General features: G+C 41.5%; 5 protein-coding genes across 5 annotated transcripts; 2 read left to right on the top strand and 3 right to left on the bottom strand.

The window, feature by feature from the left end:
* Positions 1 to 14: 14 nt before the first annotated feature.
* F5B22DRAFT_614502 (NAD(P)-binding protein) lies at positions 15 to 1,757 on the bottom strand. Its single transcript, XM_047975464.1, has 3 exons — positions 907 to 1,757; positions 678 to 824; positions 15 to 515 (listed from the first exon to the last, which is right to left on the bottom strand). The coding sequence occupies exons 1-3, from the start codon at positions 1,255 to 1,257 to the stop codon at positions 312 to 314; spliced, it is 702 nt and encodes a 233-aa protein (XP_047828864.1). The 5' UTR covers positions 1,258 to 1,757; the 3' UTR covers positions 15 to 311.
* A 687-nt stretch (positions 1,758 to 2,444) lies between these two features.
* On the bottom strand, positions 2,445 to 5,360 carry F5B22DRAFT_614498 (fungal-specific transcription factor domain-containing protein). The gene is made up of 4 exons (XM_047975463.1): positions 4,012 to 5,360; positions 3,383 to 3,953; positions 3,038 to 3,313; positions 2,445 to 2,982 (listed from the first exon to the last, which is right to left on the bottom strand). Exons 1-4 carry the CDS (start codon positions 4,985 to 4,987, stop codon positions 2,730 to 2,732), a joined length of 2,076 nt encoding a protein of 691 aa, XP_047828863.1. The 5' UTR covers positions 4,988 to 5,360; the 3' UTR covers positions 2,445 to 2,729.
* Positions 5,361 to 6,549: 1,189 nt separating this feature from the next.
* Positions 6,550 to 8,366, top strand: F5B22DRAFT_297203 (uncharacterized protein). Its single transcript, XM_047970475.1, has 2 exons — positions 6,550 to 7,105; positions 7,161 to 8,366. Exons 1-2 carry the CDS (start codon positions 6,844 to 6,846, stop codon positions 8,006 to 8,008), a joined length of 1,110 nt encoding a protein of 369 aa, XP_047828862.1. The 5' UTR covers positions 6,550 to 6,843; the 3' UTR covers positions 8,009 to 8,366.
* On the bottom strand, positions 8,366 to 9,848 carry F5B22DRAFT_297220 (uncharacterized protein). The gene is made up of 4 exons (XM_047970477.1): positions 9,622 to 9,848; positions 9,539 to 9,552; positions 9,401 to 9,463; positions 8,366 to 9,339 (listed from the first exon to the last, which is right to left on the bottom strand). Exons 1-4 carry the CDS (start codon positions 9,664 to 9,666, stop codon positions 8,724 to 8,726), a joined length of 738 nt encoding a protein of 245 aa, XP_047828861.1. The 5' UTR covers positions 9,667 to 9,848; the 3' UTR covers positions 8,366 to 8,723.
* Positions 9,849 to 10,382: 534 nt separating this feature from the next.
* On the top strand, positions 10,383 to 12,309 carry F5B22DRAFT_297206 (general substrate transporter). Its single transcript, XM_047970476.1, has 2 exons — positions 10,383 to 11,983; positions 12,048 to 12,309. Exons 1-2 carry the CDS (start codon positions 10,572 to 10,574, stop codon positions 12,190 to 12,192), a joined length of 1,557 nt encoding a protein of 518 aa, XP_047828860.1. The 5' UTR covers positions 10,383 to 10,571; the 3' UTR covers positions 12,193 to 12,309.
* Positions 12,310 to 15,916: the final 3,607 nt, after the last annotated feature.

The following is a 15,916-nucleotide window of genomic DNA, read 5'->3' as shown; positions in this document are numbered from 1 at the left end:
TAACTAAAGAAGTAGTGGATTAAAAGGTAATTAATTATCTTATGAGATGTTATATGAAGTTACCTTATTTGAGAGACGATGGTAGTTAGGATGTAGCTAAAGTATTTAAATATTGCCCAATCTCCGGTGAAGCAGTAACGCGTTTCATAGAATCTCAGTTCTCAACTTAACCCTATCCCGCTTTCACTATGTATAACTTCTGAACATGTGTTTTTCTGCAACCGCCCTCATTTTCTAATTCGGACGGCCTTTTTTTTTTTTTTGAGCAGGTCTGACGATGGATGGCGTTAATCCAAGGCTGGTTCTTCGCATCAAATAACTATCTCGAAAGGAGCTTCGGCATCACCGTTGGAAAGCCATCCCCACGCCTTCTGTGCAATATTCGCCGGATTCAGCTCTTCTTCTTCAGGTCCCACGACCCCGGAGACTAGAATCATGCCTATGCGTACGCCTGAGGCGCCGTACGATAGAGCTAGGCTTTGCACTAGGTTACGCTGAGCGGCTTTTACTAAGGACTTTTGAAGGGGTTGAGACAGTTGGTTAGTGTGTTCTTTTACTATTTTGGGGTTTGAGGGCGATGGAGAGATCTATAGAGAGTTGCTTTTTGAAGTTATCGAGTGTGGATGTATTGTTGACTAAACTTTTTTCTCTCTTATCTATTGGAGAAATTCACTTACTAAGGCGAATAATTTGGGATCTGGCTCGACGTGAAGCAACCCACCCGTCACAACGAAGGCTGGCTGTGCTGAAGGATCTACCTTGGCGAGGTCGAGGAGTAAAGGCATCGCCCACTGCGCGGTGACGTATAGAGCAGACACGGTGAGCTAAATGGTATATCATATCAGTCTATTGTGGGGGGATATACAACCATCAAATGCGATGGAAAAGGAGCACAGGCTATTTTACTTTGAAATCGTATTCGACGTCCTTGACGTCGTGGGTAAGTAACTGAGACGGTATCACCCGCGCCGCATTGAAGTAGACGCACTCCGGCTTGCCGAGGCTAGCTTCCGCATCAATGAGGGTGGTGGTGAGAGCGGTGTGATCGGATATGTCTACTGCGTATGTCTTCACCGTGACGGAATGGGACTTTTCTGTGGCGGCCTCTATTTGGGCTTGTTCGATCTTGAGTTGTTCTGCGCGCCGCGCGATCAACGTGACCTTGTTGTACCGCTTTGAGGCGAATAGGCAGGCCACGGAGCGTCCGATCCCGGGACCGACGCCGATTAGAACGAGATGCCTGTCTGTCGACGCCATTGTGGGAGATGTAGTGATTGGCGAGGTCCAAATGGGAGGTTTTCAGCACCCGCTTAGAAGATTCAGCCTAGGTCTCCTACGCTGATGCTCTTTGTTCTACGTATTGGCCCTTCGATTTTCTAAATAAACAGCTGAACGAACGAGAAAATAGTGTTGTCATGCAAAGACACTTCTGCAAATCTAGGTTGGTGTCGCTAGTTATATAGAGAGTAGATAACATCATCATTACATGTTACAATGCGGGGATTCAACAAATGAGTTCCAGCTAGGCACTCTATCGAGGTAAGGTAGTGCAGTATATCGCCTATAAATCTGAAGGGAAGGGCGCGCTTAACTAGATCCAAATCCCGAGGAGATGTATCCAACCTTTACACTGAAACAGCTACATGCGTGCTAGACCTTGATATTTCCGCCGTGTCCAATTGCACTCATTATCTGATGTTGTACGACTGGCTTCGCGTAGGACCCTCGACCCTGACCTTTCGGCGCTGCCCTTCTAGTGGTTGTCGTGGTTTACGCGGGGTTATGCGATCCAATAGATGAGCTTCGGATCGGAACTGGTGGCAGGCTTCCAGGCTCGCCTATGTATATACAGGGAAGCTCTCATATAATTGAAAGAAGATAGTCGGCAGTTATATACATAAGTGAGGATTTGGGTCACTTTATGCCAATCCTCGGCCTTTTAATTAATATGACAGTCGCCGGTCTCGAATTGTTAAAAATATTGCATTTTTCAATATTCTAACTAGCTGTATTATAAGCAACCCGTGAATTTGGCACAAATAAGAAGCTTAATATTTCACCTCACAAGATGAATTGGTGGTCCTGGACACATAATATTGGGCTGTCGAACCAGGTCTTATTTCAACCCCAGATATTAGCGAGAGTTATCCACATATAGCTTCTTTGACATTGACCACTCTTATATGATACTGTGGACTGAAATTGTCTCGAAGATAACGAGAGATCCTGTATCAATCTAATATCAATTACAGAAAATTATCGTAATCATGGAAGTCAGTTTGGTAGTTCAGGTTTTCGGACTAAAATATATGTTGTGTGTGTAAAACCTTCTCTTCATCATGCTGTTAGAGCGAACGCGGGTATATCCATTTTCACCATGCTGCTGGTCTAGTGTGTGTGAAATTATCCTTGCAATTTTACATTTTCAGCATAGGTTATCAAGGTATGTGTATCTTATTCTTATTCTTATTCTAAAGATAAGTAGGTAGATATTAACATCCGGGGAATCAAATATGTCCAGTGATCCGTAAGAATTCTAGCTTTGTTTGGTCTTCTATGTGCGTGATTCCTAACCCTCATACGTGCTACAATGAGCGATCAAAATTTGGATAATTATTGCGAATTCGGGTTCAATTCTATCTAGTGGGCTGATCATTTGTTGTGATTAGGGGAAGATGAGAAACCTGAGTACTATACTGGTAGATTCAAAAACCATGGCGGCTCATAATTCAACTGAATCCGTTTTGGCCAAAGTCATAATCCATTATGCTTTGGGTATCCGGGGCCTGGGCAAAGTTGGCAAAATCGAGGGCGATCAGTGGATCAGCCATGCCCAGCATATTGGTGTAGTCGTGGGTCATATTTGGGAAGAACTCAGAAAAGTTGGAACTTGAGTAATCTTGGGTATCTGTCGTTGCTGGAAGAAATGCGCCAGCTGATGAGGGGACATCTTGCTGGTTGAGAGTTCCTTGGTTGTCGAGCCTACAGGATAATTAGTCGGTGTATAACGTCAAGATAGTCGGCTGATGTGGTGTACCTTGGCTGACAAGGACGAGAATAGCGGCGACCTTCCTGTAATGTATTTGGATTTAGAGGTTGATTAGAAGTGGCGGGAATTCTAGTAGTTTCAGTGGAGTACTTGGATTGTGGCCGCTTTTGATTGCGAGGCGCGGTCGTGATTGATTGTTCCTTGTTGATGCACACCTGATTAAGGAATGAGATCAGTTGCTCTACAGCAAGGATACATTTGTCCGGCCACGACGTTTTTCGTAGAGACAGAAGTTTCAAGACTTGAAGGGCGCGATCAGCGTATCTGTGGTCGATAAAAGCACGTTAACATTGGAATATGTATCGATAATGTCGTATGAACAAAACGACTTGCCTCCTAGCAGACAGTGCTGTCGTTATCCCCTTCATGGCGGCGTAAGTGAGTGCAAAGCAGCTCATCCAGATCGACCAAGTTAGCGAAGGCCAAAGAAGAAAGCCATGCTTCTTCAGGTGCATACCGTTCCCCCCACCACCTGAAGAATTCCTTGCCGCAGTATCTATGATTGCCCTTGATGCATTGACGCACTCCTGGAAGGCAGCTTGGGAAGACGGTGTACCTAGATCTGACACAAGAAGTGGCCTATAGAATGATAGAATCAATTCATGTTGTAGGATGACAAGTAAGATTCTGTGCGATGAACCGATGTAATTATCGGACGTATCACAGGCCGCGTCATCTGGATCCTCGATTAGGCTGGGGTGTGATAGGGGGTTCGTGTTAGTGAGATCGTAGACTTCATTCGCCCATTTCTTGAGTTCTGCCTGTACTCGCAAAGCCTGCTCTGAGTCATCCCGCCTGGCGCTGAGGGACTTGTTCCTCAGTTCTAGGATCATCCCTCTGAGCTTAGCATGCTTTGATAGCATGACGAGCAGTTGTAACTGTTCATAATCGTGCCCGTGCCCAGCTATGCAACATAAGTTAACCTTAGTCAGACAGACCATTGTAGCTGACTTGTGCCTCACCCTGTAGAGTCGTGTTATTACTTTGCGTATCTCCCCCTCGGTTATGTAGCTCCTCCGAGAGCAGGCACACGTCAACATCATCATCTTGTATAGCCAATGGTAAGCCTAGCGTTTGACAAACCGCTCTGTCTAGACTGTAAATCGACCACCAGAGTCGTTTTCTCATCATGGCGTCGTGGGAATTGAAATTTGGGTAACGGCTGGGACATCGATGCAACCCCAAGCTGAACGACATGCGCACGATAATCCCGCCAATCCTAGAAGCCATACTAAAATTCAACATGGATATCAAGAATAACTCTACGCATAAGGCCGCCTGAATGTTGCTAATGGATGCAGGGCTACTCAGCACAAAATCCAAGCTTGCAGAAATGTCGTCCTGACTGAGAAGCAATAGACTTGGCGGATAAGGGTGACGGCGATTACCCATTTGGCGGGTATCAGCCAACGATATTGATAGAAGCGATCGAACGATAATAGCATCGGCTTGGTTAAGTACCTCAATGCCGCGCTCGCCCACCTGCTCCAAAACATCGAGGAATGCTGGGCCGTGCAAGAAAGGAAAGATAGGATGCCAGTGTCTGAAGTAATTTTCAGTCCATAGAATCAGATTGTCAAAATTGACGGCTACCATACTGCCCTCAATCTCTTCTGGTAGCCAGAAAGAGCTGATAGGAACATAGCCACGAGTCTGAAGACCAGATGGAGATGGATCTTCTTCCCCTGGAACAAGGTCAGCCGCAACATCGCGAGGGGTGTGGTTTTGATCTGTATGGGCGCGAGCGAGCAAGTCATAAACGGTTCTAATTAGATGAATGCCACTGCCACTTCCGATGAAACGAGGCAGCCCCAACTCGTTGCCGCCACGCATGACACCTCGCTCCCCATCCGTACGCCGTCGTTTGGTTGCATGACCTCCTGCATTCAGCGGGCGTGACCGTGGATCGCCGTGGTCGTCATTCGTTGGGGAGTCCATAGCTCATTTCCTGAGACTCCAAGCACTTTCACAAGCATTGTATACAACATCATCCACACACCAAGTGGCTGACCATATAGTACTTGGCGATTCCTACTTGCCGCGCTCTATCGTGAATGAAGAATACAAGTATAGATGAAGATGTAATGAAGTGGAGTTCTCAACTCTCCTTAGCTTCGCTAGAGCCAGGCAAGGGGAAAACCCACACTCGACCAGACCAGCCCAGGAATGGACTAGTATAGTTTGGACGCTCTTTTACAGTTCCCATATTTGCACAGCCGTTTGATATGCTTGATTTACTTGGAAAGGTATTGGAAGTGGCCATTGAAACACAATATGAATGTAGGCGCCTTATTCAACTAGTAGCATAACTGGCATGAACTTAGAGTAACTTTCAAAATCTCAGTGATTCTAAACGTGATATACATTGTACGTAGACTATCAGAAGCCCTACTTTATCGATAAACTAGTCTTTACCATCTAGTTATGTAAGCTACACAAAGTTCAGGATACTCTGTCAGTAGTTTCTGTGTCGTTGCATGTAGTTGCTCATAACTAGGAGAGAATATGTCTCAAGCCGGTATGGTCAAAATGGCCCAAGCTTATTTGATCTGTAGGTCTCGTTATATCATTTGACAATTTCAAGCGGTCCTTGGGTAGCGATTCTCAAGCAATTCTCGCCGAACACCATGTGAACCAAAATGACTGATTAATGGCGTTGCTCAAGTGTAGTGTATGCTCCTTAAAACGCGCCGCTCGCCTAAAGACCAGCGTTAAACAGTGATGAAAATTCAGTGTACGGTTTCTCGAATAAGATGACGTTAACGGCGGCGCTCATGGCGCCTATTGTCAATTTATTCTAGCATGTTGTGTATGCCAATGTTGACGTGATTTTGTTCAGGTTCATAGAAAGGGCCATATCTCATTCCATCGTATGAATTGTCATGGACTACCGTAGATAGAGATTCCTCGTAGATGTCAGATTGCTCTTTGTCTCAAAACAGGTGACCAGCTACGCAGGCCCATTCCGCTTGATCGAATAAGATCGATATGTGGAAGATATACATCACTACTGAATATGATAAGCTTTAGGCTGGCAAGAATTGCTCAAGCTCGGCATTAGCTACCGCTAGCGGCGCAAGTACGTTGTCCGGCCCTTGCAGACTAACACAGAAAAAGGGGGTTCTGTCTTCTGCTAAACGTTTATCCTGATACAAAATCCTATTCGCTGGCACTCGACACCTCTTGAGGACAAGCGGCGGCGTCATCGTGCCAAGGGATCTTTCATGAATAGTTTTGGTGCGCTGCCAGCTCCTTGACCAAAGGAGGAATGGGGATAGGGCCAAGGCGGACTCTCATCGCACAAAAGCAGGCCAAATAGTGATGTAGTACTTCATAAAACCCTTGCCCTTGTATTAGATGTAGCCGGTGGGCTTTTGCCGATGGCGGACGCTCCATCACGCGCAGCCTATGACCCTATTCTCACTCTGAGGTGATCCTGTGGTGGGATACAGCGGGTCTCGCTCGATTCGGCAGACGAAAAGCCGACATCTTAGTCATTTCAACCGGACAAATTCAAGTCCACCGCCACCATGGGAATGCTCCACAGCATCTCTCTCAGTTATCTGGTCAGCGGTCAGGACAAATGCAAGTCCGAAGTCCGCAGCCCGCAGTCCGGCGGCAACTCTAACTCTGGGACTTTGATGTGAGATAAATATCCTGCACGCGCCTATATGTAACATGTACAATAGTATGGGTGGGAAATAGATTCATACACATTACTAATCTAGGTTGTGCCTCGTCTACGTATACTTGAAAGGTATCGTGGTGGATATCTCCACAAACACATCTACACTATGTCGCCCTCTGCTGTCTTGGCATCCAAATCCTACAGTATTGCCTCCATACCAGCCGACGGTATCGGACCCGAGGTTGTGGAGGCGGCTATCGAGGTCCTCAACAGCCTCGCCGAAACTCTTGGCACGTTCACGTTCAACTTCACTAACTACGACTGGAGCTCCGAGACATACAAAAAAACTGGAAAATACATACCTAATGGTGGTCTGGAAGAACTGAGGAAACATGATGCGATCCTCTTTGGTGCCGTCGGCGCACCAGGTACGTTTGTCCGATACCGCAGGGGATGCAGATCGGTACTGTTAACTCAATATAGATGTACCTGATCACATCTCCCTCTGGGGGTTGAGGCTGGCCATCTGCCAGCCTTTCCAGCAATACGCCAACGTTCGCCCTACCAAGGTATTCAGGGGCACACAGTCGCCTCTTCGTAACTGCAAGACGGGAGATCTGGACTGGGTCATCGTGCGCGAAAACAGTGAGGGCGAGTATGCCGGACAGGGCGGTCGGTCTCACGCAGGGAAGCCCTGGGAGATAGCAACCGAGGTGTCTATCTTCACCCGTCACGCCGTCGAACGTATCATTCGTTTTGCCTTTGAAACGGCGCAGAGTCGACCCCGCAAATTACTGACAGTTGTCACTAAGAGCAACGCACAGCGCAACGGTATGGTACTGTGGGATGAGGTCGCCGCTGCTGTAGCCAAGGACTTCCCCGAAGTGAAGCAGGATAAGATGTTAGTGGACGCCATGACCTGCCGGATGGTGCTACACCCCGAGTCACTCGACACGATTGTCGCGACCAACCTCCACGCCGATATTCTATCCGATCTCGCGGCTGCCCTCGCGGGATCGATCGGTATCGCGCCGACCTCGAATCTTGACCCAACAAGGCGAAACCCCAGCATGTTCGAGCCAATCCACGGGTCCGCTTTTGACATCACAGGAAAGGGAGTCGCAAATCCAGTTGCTACGTTCTGGACGAGTGCGGAGATGCTTGCATGGCTCGGTGAGAAGGACGCCAGCCAAAAGTTGCTGGACTCGGTGGAGCGCGTCTGTGAGAGGGGAATCGTGACGGCAGATCTTGGCGGGACGGCCAAGACAGCAGATGTTACCAAGGCTGTTATTGAAGATATTCTCGCCTCGTATGGCAAAGGGGGCAAGTAAACTTGAATAGATTTGAATTTGCCAGCATAAGCGGTCTGTTTTGTTCGCCGCCGCCGCCTGCAGCTCAGCGACTCGATATCATCTCCGGCAGTAGTAGGCTGGGCTGCACTGGAAAGGCAGTCTCGTGAAATATGTGTGTGACCTTCATCATTCGTTCTTTCTGTTTTTTCCCCCTCTTTCGCGTATATACAAGAGAGAAAGAACGATCAGAATGTGGACTAGCTCCGCAATGACCCGAAACCGTGACGTGACTGTTTGGGCAAAGGAAAGAAGCAGGGCCTTCGAGCGCTCATATATATGTAAGTAGCCGCCTCGCCGCCTCGACACCCTCCGTGAAATCAAAAATCTCCCACTGTCTTGCTCCTCGAGTTCAGTCCCATCAGAGTTCCATCCTTTCTCCTGTAGCACGAATAACGCCAAGGACCAAAAGAAAGATCCCTTCCTACTTTGTATGTGATACAGGAGCCAAGACGCCAATCACCCAGCCAAGGCGGCACTCAACAGCAGCCAAGACGGCATCCCTATAAGCCAAGATAGAGATGACTGACTACTTACATGTATATAAGGGTAGCTCTATCGAATTCGCCTGTTTCGACAAGTATACCCGTCCCTCATTATGCCGAATCTAAGCAGCTCTCTCCATCTCCCTCCATCTCCCCCCATCTCCCCCCATCTCCAAAGTCACCGTCGCCTCGAACGAAATGCTACGCTAGCATTAGAAATATATGTCCCTACGAGACTCTACAATTGCCTTCACTCGAGTGGACAGCCCCAGGCTATCAGGAGCTGATGTCATCGACCTCGGAGACGGTTCTGTCGCCGTGGTGGTTTTCTCGGCCAGCGTTCGCAGACTCTGCGACCGTGGGTAAGATGCAGGCGCCGCGGTAGAGGAATCAAGCAATGGAGAAGTCTGTCTGGGCGATGATGGCATCATGTCGCCGACGCGCGCAGATCTCGCTTGGGCGTTTTCTATGGCATCTTGTGATGATGATGATGATGGTGACGACGGCTGCGCACCCGGGTTCGCACCCGATTGCGGCAGCTCGAGCTGGATGTTGGTGGGCGACGACTCCTCATCCCCACCGAGGCGGAGACTGAGAAACCACGCTTTCGCTTGGCTCCGGTCTCCTAGGGGGAGATGTGCCCACATCTCCATCATTTCGCTCTTGCTCTGGGACAAGGCGCGGCGTGCGAAGTGCGAGCTCGAAATTCTAGCATATGCCTGGTTCTCGACGGTGCCCTCATGCAGCTCGCTCAGTGCGTAGAAGAGAGCTTCCTCGGTTTCCCGCAGGCGCGCCTCTAACGCATTTAGAAAGCCCGCAGGTAGACCCCTGTTGACATAAAAGCCAATCAATACAAAGAATGGTGTTTGACGCTGAATAGCTTAAATACCTCTTGTGTTGATCTGGGTATCGGCATGGCTGCTGAGCGTTTATGCATTGCATGCATGATGGTCTGTATGTAGGTAGGGTCAGGACTAGTATTCTCTAACTGCCTTCTTGTTGTTTTCGTTTCTTTTGAAAAACCTACAGTTCGCGGTCGCACTGCCGATATCTATGTCAGCTTTATAGGGCACGCAGAGTCTGCAACGTATCAGGATATCTCTAGCTCACCCGCTGTTTCTTTGCCCGACACGAGGTGCAAGCTAGTGAAGCCATTGTTACCTCGCAGCCTCGAGCTGATTGCAGATCTGCTTACTCTCCTATCGCCACTACTGGTCCATCAAGCACCTGGCTCTTCGTTGGCGGTGACAGAGCGCAGATACATGTATGCCCGGTCCGGCCCTACCTATCTGACCTAGTCTAGCGCGTGCGGCTTCTTACATGTAATCTAGGGTACCGACTAGGTTGTCCTGGTCGGCAGATCTAGTTCGTGCAGATTCATGTTAGCCAGCAAAGCTACGTCCCGATCATGGATTCTAGTATGAGCCAGAGTGGGACCTCGACGTCTAGGACCAATTGTGGTGATTTGTTGGGTCAAATGCTACCACCTTCTTGTTTGAAGACGTTCAGCGGCTGACTCATGTCGTCACCCTCGGTCCATGATCCACGATTGCCTTGCATACGATTAGTAGAGCTCTCTACGAGAAACGATAGTCGAAAGTCTTCGAAACCTGAAATTCGTAGCGAGACGCTATCATGTGACCCTCCTCCATCGCCTTTATCGTGGACTGCCCGAACATAAGAGCGGGTATGGATGCAGGGTGAGGCTGGTCCGAAGCCATGAACACCCCACCGGCCGCGACTCGCGATGATCAGATTCTCCTTCGGCTCTCGGGTCTACATTTTTACTCCATGTGGGCGGAAGTTCACTCACCCGCCTGTGCCCACAACAACTGGCATATACAGTACGAGATGTCGTAAATTTATAATCTACATGTTGGGGCCCCGTCCTTTCTCCTGAATGAGTCCGAGATATTATTCAGGCCTGGGGCAGTTGTGGATAAGCTCTGGGGCCCCAAACCAAATGTTAAAAGAGCAACCGGGTCCCCCAAACTTTCCTCTTGCAGTTTTCTCCTCTGTCTCGGGGACAATAATTATCTGCCTCACCGTTTGGGTTCACCATGTCGTCGATTCCTTCATTCATGGGCTTCCGGGGCCACTCTCTTAGAATCGCGCAGATCTTATTGATCGTTATACCGGCCTTCACCTTCTTTGGCTATAATCAGTCTGGTCTTGGTCCTCTTGCAACTCTACAGAGCTTTGTTTCTGTCTTCCCGCAGGTCGATACAGTCAACAATGACGGCGGAGCCACAGGATTGTATGCAACCCGTAAGGGAGGTGTCATTGCCTCTTTTCAAGTGGGGGCCCTGTTTGGTTCTCTCTCTGTGATTCCTTTAGGCGACAGGTTGGGCAGACGGAATTGTATCGTCCTTGCGTCTATCATTTCCATAATTGGTCAAGTCCTTCAGGTGGCTTCTTGGAATTTGATCCAGTTCGTGATCGGCCGGGTTGCCCTGGGCTTTGGTATCGGTCAATACAGTGTTGCAGTACCAGTATGGCTGGCCGAATGCTCTTCTGCCTCGCATAGAGGACGAGATGTCATCACCACTGGAATAGCCATGACCCTCGGCTATGCCTTGAGTAACTGGTTGGACCTTGGCTTTTACTTTATCCCACACTCATCCTTGCAATGGCGACTACCACTAGCCGTGTCCCTCGCACTGACCCTAATCGTTATTGTGGCCATCTTCTTTCTGCCAGAATCTCCACGCTTCCTGGTCAGTGTTGGCAAGACACAACAAGCTACACACAACCTAGCAGCATTGAGGAACCTTCCTGAAGACGACCAGACCATCCAAACTGAGATTGCGCAGATTGAATCCGCTGTCGAAGGCGTTGCTGTCCAGAAAGCCTCTCTAATGGAGATGTTCTCCAAGGATGACAATGAGAGAATGTTCTACCGGTTTTGCCTTTGCTTCGCCCTCCAATTCTTCCAGCAGGCTTGTGGTGGCACTCTCATCTCTGTATATGCTTCCACGATTTTCGAAGAAAACCTCGGACTTGCGCCAATCACCGCCAAAATCTTGGCAGCTAGTACATTAACATGGAAATGGCTCTGTTGTTTTCTGGCCTTCTTCGCCATTGATCGCCTCGGTAGACGCACCGTTTTCATGATCAGCGGTGCCGGTATGTCTCTTTCAATGGCGGCGCTCGCAGTCAGCTCCAGCTTTCCCAGCACCAACTACGGGGCATCTATTGCTTCGGCATTCTTCATATTCATCTTCAACGTGTTCTATCCCTTTGGCTTTCTGGGAGGCAATTTTCTGTATTGCACAGAGGTCGCTCCTATGCGTCTCCGCGTCGCCATGAATTCCATTTCAACGGCCAATCACTGGCTTTGGAACTTTGTTGTTACCATGGTAACCCCTGTGGCATTGGCTACTATCGGGTATAAATACTACATCATCTACGCCATTGTTTCCGCCTTGATCCCCATTGTGGTCTTCTTCTTCTATCCCGAGACGATGAACAGGTATGTGTTATATCTAATATTATTGTATTACTCGAGCGGAACGAGCGCGCTAACACACCACTAGGAACTTGGAGGCGATAAACGGCGTCTTCAAAGACGCTTCCTCGCCGTGGGACATTGTTGTCATGGCTCGAAAATTGCCTCAAGGAGAGCTCGCCGATCAGGAGCAACGAGACAAGAAAGAGTTTGAAGAGAAGGAGCTTGCTTAAGATATTTGCTGTGGCGTGGAGTTCGTGGGACTTATTATTCATGAGATTTTCTATTGAACCATTGATGACTTGTGGAATGAATTATGAATAGCTTTGTGCTTATAATCTGTGCTGAGATGGTGGAAGAACCATACAAATGTTGTTGCAGGTTTTGAGAGACCTGCTCGGGTTAGTTCATCACCACAGCGCTTTGAGCCATATTAGACTTTAGACCAAAAATGGGGTGTAACGTATCACATCGAAATGCTCTTGCGTTCCATTACTAAGCAGATCTCAGGCAAGATTGACGTACCGGAGAGATATACAGTACAATATAGATGGTTGATATTTGTAATTGATATCGGGATGATTGAAATCATTATCATAAGATACAGAGTAACATAGAATTTCCATTTGTTGCGATAAGGCCACCCCATCGTCGTAAGATGTATAATTAGCTACGTAGTTACTATGGCATGCGTTCCGGAAACATATTATCACCGTACCACTCGGGATTAATCGTACTAGTGGTATACGGGCTGCGTGACTCTTCTTTATATAAAATTGGCTCTATAAGTAGGCCGTGGGCATCAGTTATGCCTAGTAACAAACCCGAATAATGGCACGCGTTTGTAAGAGAATTACTCGCAAGATTGTAAATGTGACAAGGATATAGTATATGATAAATTTAGTCCAACTTCATTCAACCGAGGAGAATATGCGTCTGATATTGAGTGCTTTTTCCCCCCCCGCCAGAATGATACCTTGTAGGTAAAGTTAGTTGGCTAACCTAGACTATATCTACATTCTTATTGTTCCTGCCATCGCCCGACCAGTAAGGGCCGATGTGTTACCTTACCCCCAAGGGTATAGAACTATATATGGCCTCCTTGAAGTTGTCTTCCATACTCGAATACGAGGGCTGAATGGCCAAGTTGCTATGGTCTAGCGAACCATCTTACAAAGGGTATAATTACCCAACGTCCCTGTCACGGAACCAAGGAAGCCTAATTTCCGATATATAGCATGGATTAAGGAACATTGTATATAACGCTAGGAAAGGGAATAAGGGGCGAAAACTAGAACTTCCCTCTTTATACAATAATAGAATAAATATATAAAACTATAGCTAAGTAGTACTATAATAATTTATTATATTTAAAAAATAAGTAATATCCTTTTTTAGGAATTAGCTTATATAAATACTTTAAATTTACTTTTAAAATATTATAAAGTTAAAACCTTTAACCCTTAACATTTCTACTTTAACAGAACTTCCTATATATAGGTATATAATTATTAATATTATTAATAGCTATTTAATAATTATAATAGCTTTATAAAATTTAAACCTAAATGCTATAATTTTAAAGAATATATTATAAAAATTTATAAATACTTTAAAATAATTTTAATAATTCCTTTAATAATTATTACTTTATATAATAAATATAATACCTTAAATTATTACCTTAAAGGAAAATATAAATATATTAATAAAAGAACTTAAATAAAAAGATATTAAATATAAAATATATTAAAATTTAATATAATAATAAATAAATATAATAAAGTAAACCTATATTAAAGTTTTAACTTTAAAAATTATATTAATAAATAAACTTTAAATAATAAAGAATATTAAAGGGAACCTATAATAATAAATAATAATATTTATTTAAATATAAATAAATAATAATTAATAAGTTATTACTTTATTAATGCTTTAAATCCTATTTAAAGGAATTTAATTAATAATAATTTAAACTTTAATATTAATTATAATCCTTTTAACCTTATTAAACCCTTTCCCCCTATTATTAGCTTTTTAAATAAATTTAAAAACTATATTAAATTTACCTATTATATAAAGATTTAATATTATAGCATTAATATTAAATTATTAATAATATATTATTAAATATAAGAAAAATTAAAAAGGGGAACCTTTAATATTTAATAAGTTAAAACTAAATTTAAATAAATAATAAATTAAATATATAATTTAATGGTTAAAGATATAGCTAAAGCTAATATTAAATTAAAGGGCATTTTTTAATAAATTTAATAAAATCTTATATATATATTTTAAATTATTTAAAGCTATATATATTTAAATTTAATAATAAATTAAAAAAATAATAAATAATTAAAGAAGATTTAAAAAATAGATATAAGTAATATATAATAACCTATTTAAAATATTAAACAATTTATATATTATTATTAATATATATATAAAAGTAATATAAAAATTTAAAAGTTTAAAATAAAAGGATTTACTTTATATTAATTTTATTTTTAAATTTATTAATTAATAAAAAAAAGTAAATAATTAAATAAATAATAAATAAAAGGGTTAAAAGTTAAAGTTAATATTAAATTATAAAAAGCTTTTATTTTATAAATAAATTAATTAAAGGAAAATAATATAATAGGATAAATATAATTATTATATAACTTTTTTAATAATTTAATAAACCTTAAATTTTAAAAGAAATATCCTTTTTATTTAATATATATTTTAATAATATTAATTAAATAAAATATAAATAACTTAATATAATTAAATAAAATTTATATTAAATAATTTAAATTACTTTTAATAAATAAAAAAAAATAAAAAAATAGTTATTAAAGCTATATTTATATTATAAAGGTATAAAATATTTTACTTTATTTTACTTATTAATAATAAAAATAAAGTAAAACTATAAATAAATATTATTATTTAAATATTTAAATAGGAATAAAGTAAAAAATATATAACTTTTAATAAAAGTTATAATTAAAGGTATAATAAAAAAAAATTAAAAATAAATAAATAAATCTATATATTAAATTAATAAGTTTTAATATATCCTTTTATTTTAATATTTTAATTAAATTATATAATAAAATAATAATTAAATATTAAACCCTTATTAATTTAAAATATTTATTATAAAGCTTTATAAATATAAAATATATATAAACCTATAAAATATTAATTATAATTATAATATAATTAAAAGTATTATACTTTATAAATAATATTAAAGTAAAAATAATCTTTAAATAATATATAATATAATATATATTAAAAAACTTTATAAAAACTTTAATATTATATATATAACTATTAAATAAGTTAAATATTATTTTAAAATTATTATAGTTTTAATATTATAACTTATAAATTAATTAATAATTAAATATATTAAAAATATATAAAATAAAAATATAAAAATAAAAATATAATAAAATATTATTATTATAATAAAAAATATATTTAAATTTATAAATTAATTTAAGGAAAATTTATAATTAAGACTTATATTATAAATAATTATTATATTAATAATAAAAACTTATTAAAGAAATAATTAAATAAAAATATAAATTTTTATAATATTAAACTTTTTACTTTTATATAAAATAAAAGGTATTATAATTTAATTTATACTTATAATAAAGTTTTATATATTAATTAATTTATTTAAAAAGGTAAAATAATAAAAAGCAGAAATAAAGGATAATTATTTAATTAAAGATATTATATTAAATACCCCTATTAAAATATTATAAAGCATTTTAATAAGGAAAATAAATAAAAATAATAAAATATTATTAAATTATCTTTAAGTTTATTAATAATAGGTTAATAAAGCATTATAGCTATAATAAATAATAAATTAAAATATTTTTAAATATTTAAAAGATAAAAAATCCTTTATAAAAAAAAATATCTTTATTAAATTATTAA

Source organism: Xylaria bambusicola, assembly GCF_022495145.1.
Source record: "Xylaria bambusicola strain CBS 139988 unplaced genomic scaffold F5B22scaffold_34, whole genome shotgun sequence".
In the NCBI taxonomy this organism is placed as follows: Eukaryota; Fungi; Ascomycota; class Sordariomycetes; order Xylariales; family Xylariaceae; genus Xylaria; species Xylaria bambusicola.
This window is presented reverse-complemented; position numbering and strand designations above follow the sequence as displayed.

Coding starts and splice junctions, on each gene's coding strand:
- F5B22DRAFT_614502 (XM_047975464.1), bottom strand. CDS start 1,257: ATGGCGTCGACAGACAGGCATCTCGTTCTAATCGGCGTCGGTCCCGGG. Junction 825..906: donor ACGTCGAATACGATTTCAAA/GTAAAATAGCCT, acceptor TATACCATTTAG/CTCACCGTGTCTGCTCTATA. Junction 516..677: donor ATCCCAAATTATTCGCCTTA/GTAAGTGAATTT, acceptor CCCCTTCAAAAG/TCCTTAGTAAAAGCCGCTCA.
- F5B22DRAFT_614498 (XM_047975463.1), bottom strand. CDS start 4,987: ATGGACTCCCCAACGAATGACGACCACGGCGATCCACGGTCACGCCCG. Junction 3,314..3,382: donor ACAGCACTGTCTGCTAGGAG/GCAAGTCGTTTT, acceptor TATCGACCACAG/ATACGCTGATCGCGCCCTTC. Junction 2,983..3,037: donor TCTCGTCCTTGTCAGCCAAG/GTACACCACATC, acceptor ATTATCCTGTAG/GCTCGACAACCAAGGAACTC.
- F5B22DRAFT_297203 (XM_047970475.1), top strand. CDS start 6,844: ATGTCGCCCTCTGCTGTCTTGGCATCCAAATCCTACAGTATTGCCTCC. Junction 7,106..7,160: donor TGGTGCCGTCGGCGCACCAG/GTACGTTTGTCC, acceptor AACTCAATATAG/ATGTACCTGATCACATCTCC.
- F5B22DRAFT_297220 (XM_047970477.1), bottom strand. CDS start 9,666: ATGGCTTCACTAGCTTGCACCTCGTGTCGGGCAAAGAAACAGCGG. Junction 9,340..9,400: donor TACCCAGATCAACACAAGAG/GTATTTAAGCTA, acceptor TTATGTCAACAG/GGGTCTACCTGCGGGCTTTC.
- F5B22DRAFT_297206 (XM_047970476.1), top strand. CDS start 10,572: ATGTCGTCGATTCCTTCATTCATGGGCTTCCGGGGCCACTCTCTTAGA. Junction 11,984..12,047: donor TATCCCGAGACGATGAACAG/GTATGTGTTATA, acceptor ACACACCACTAG/GAACTTGGAGGCGATAAACG.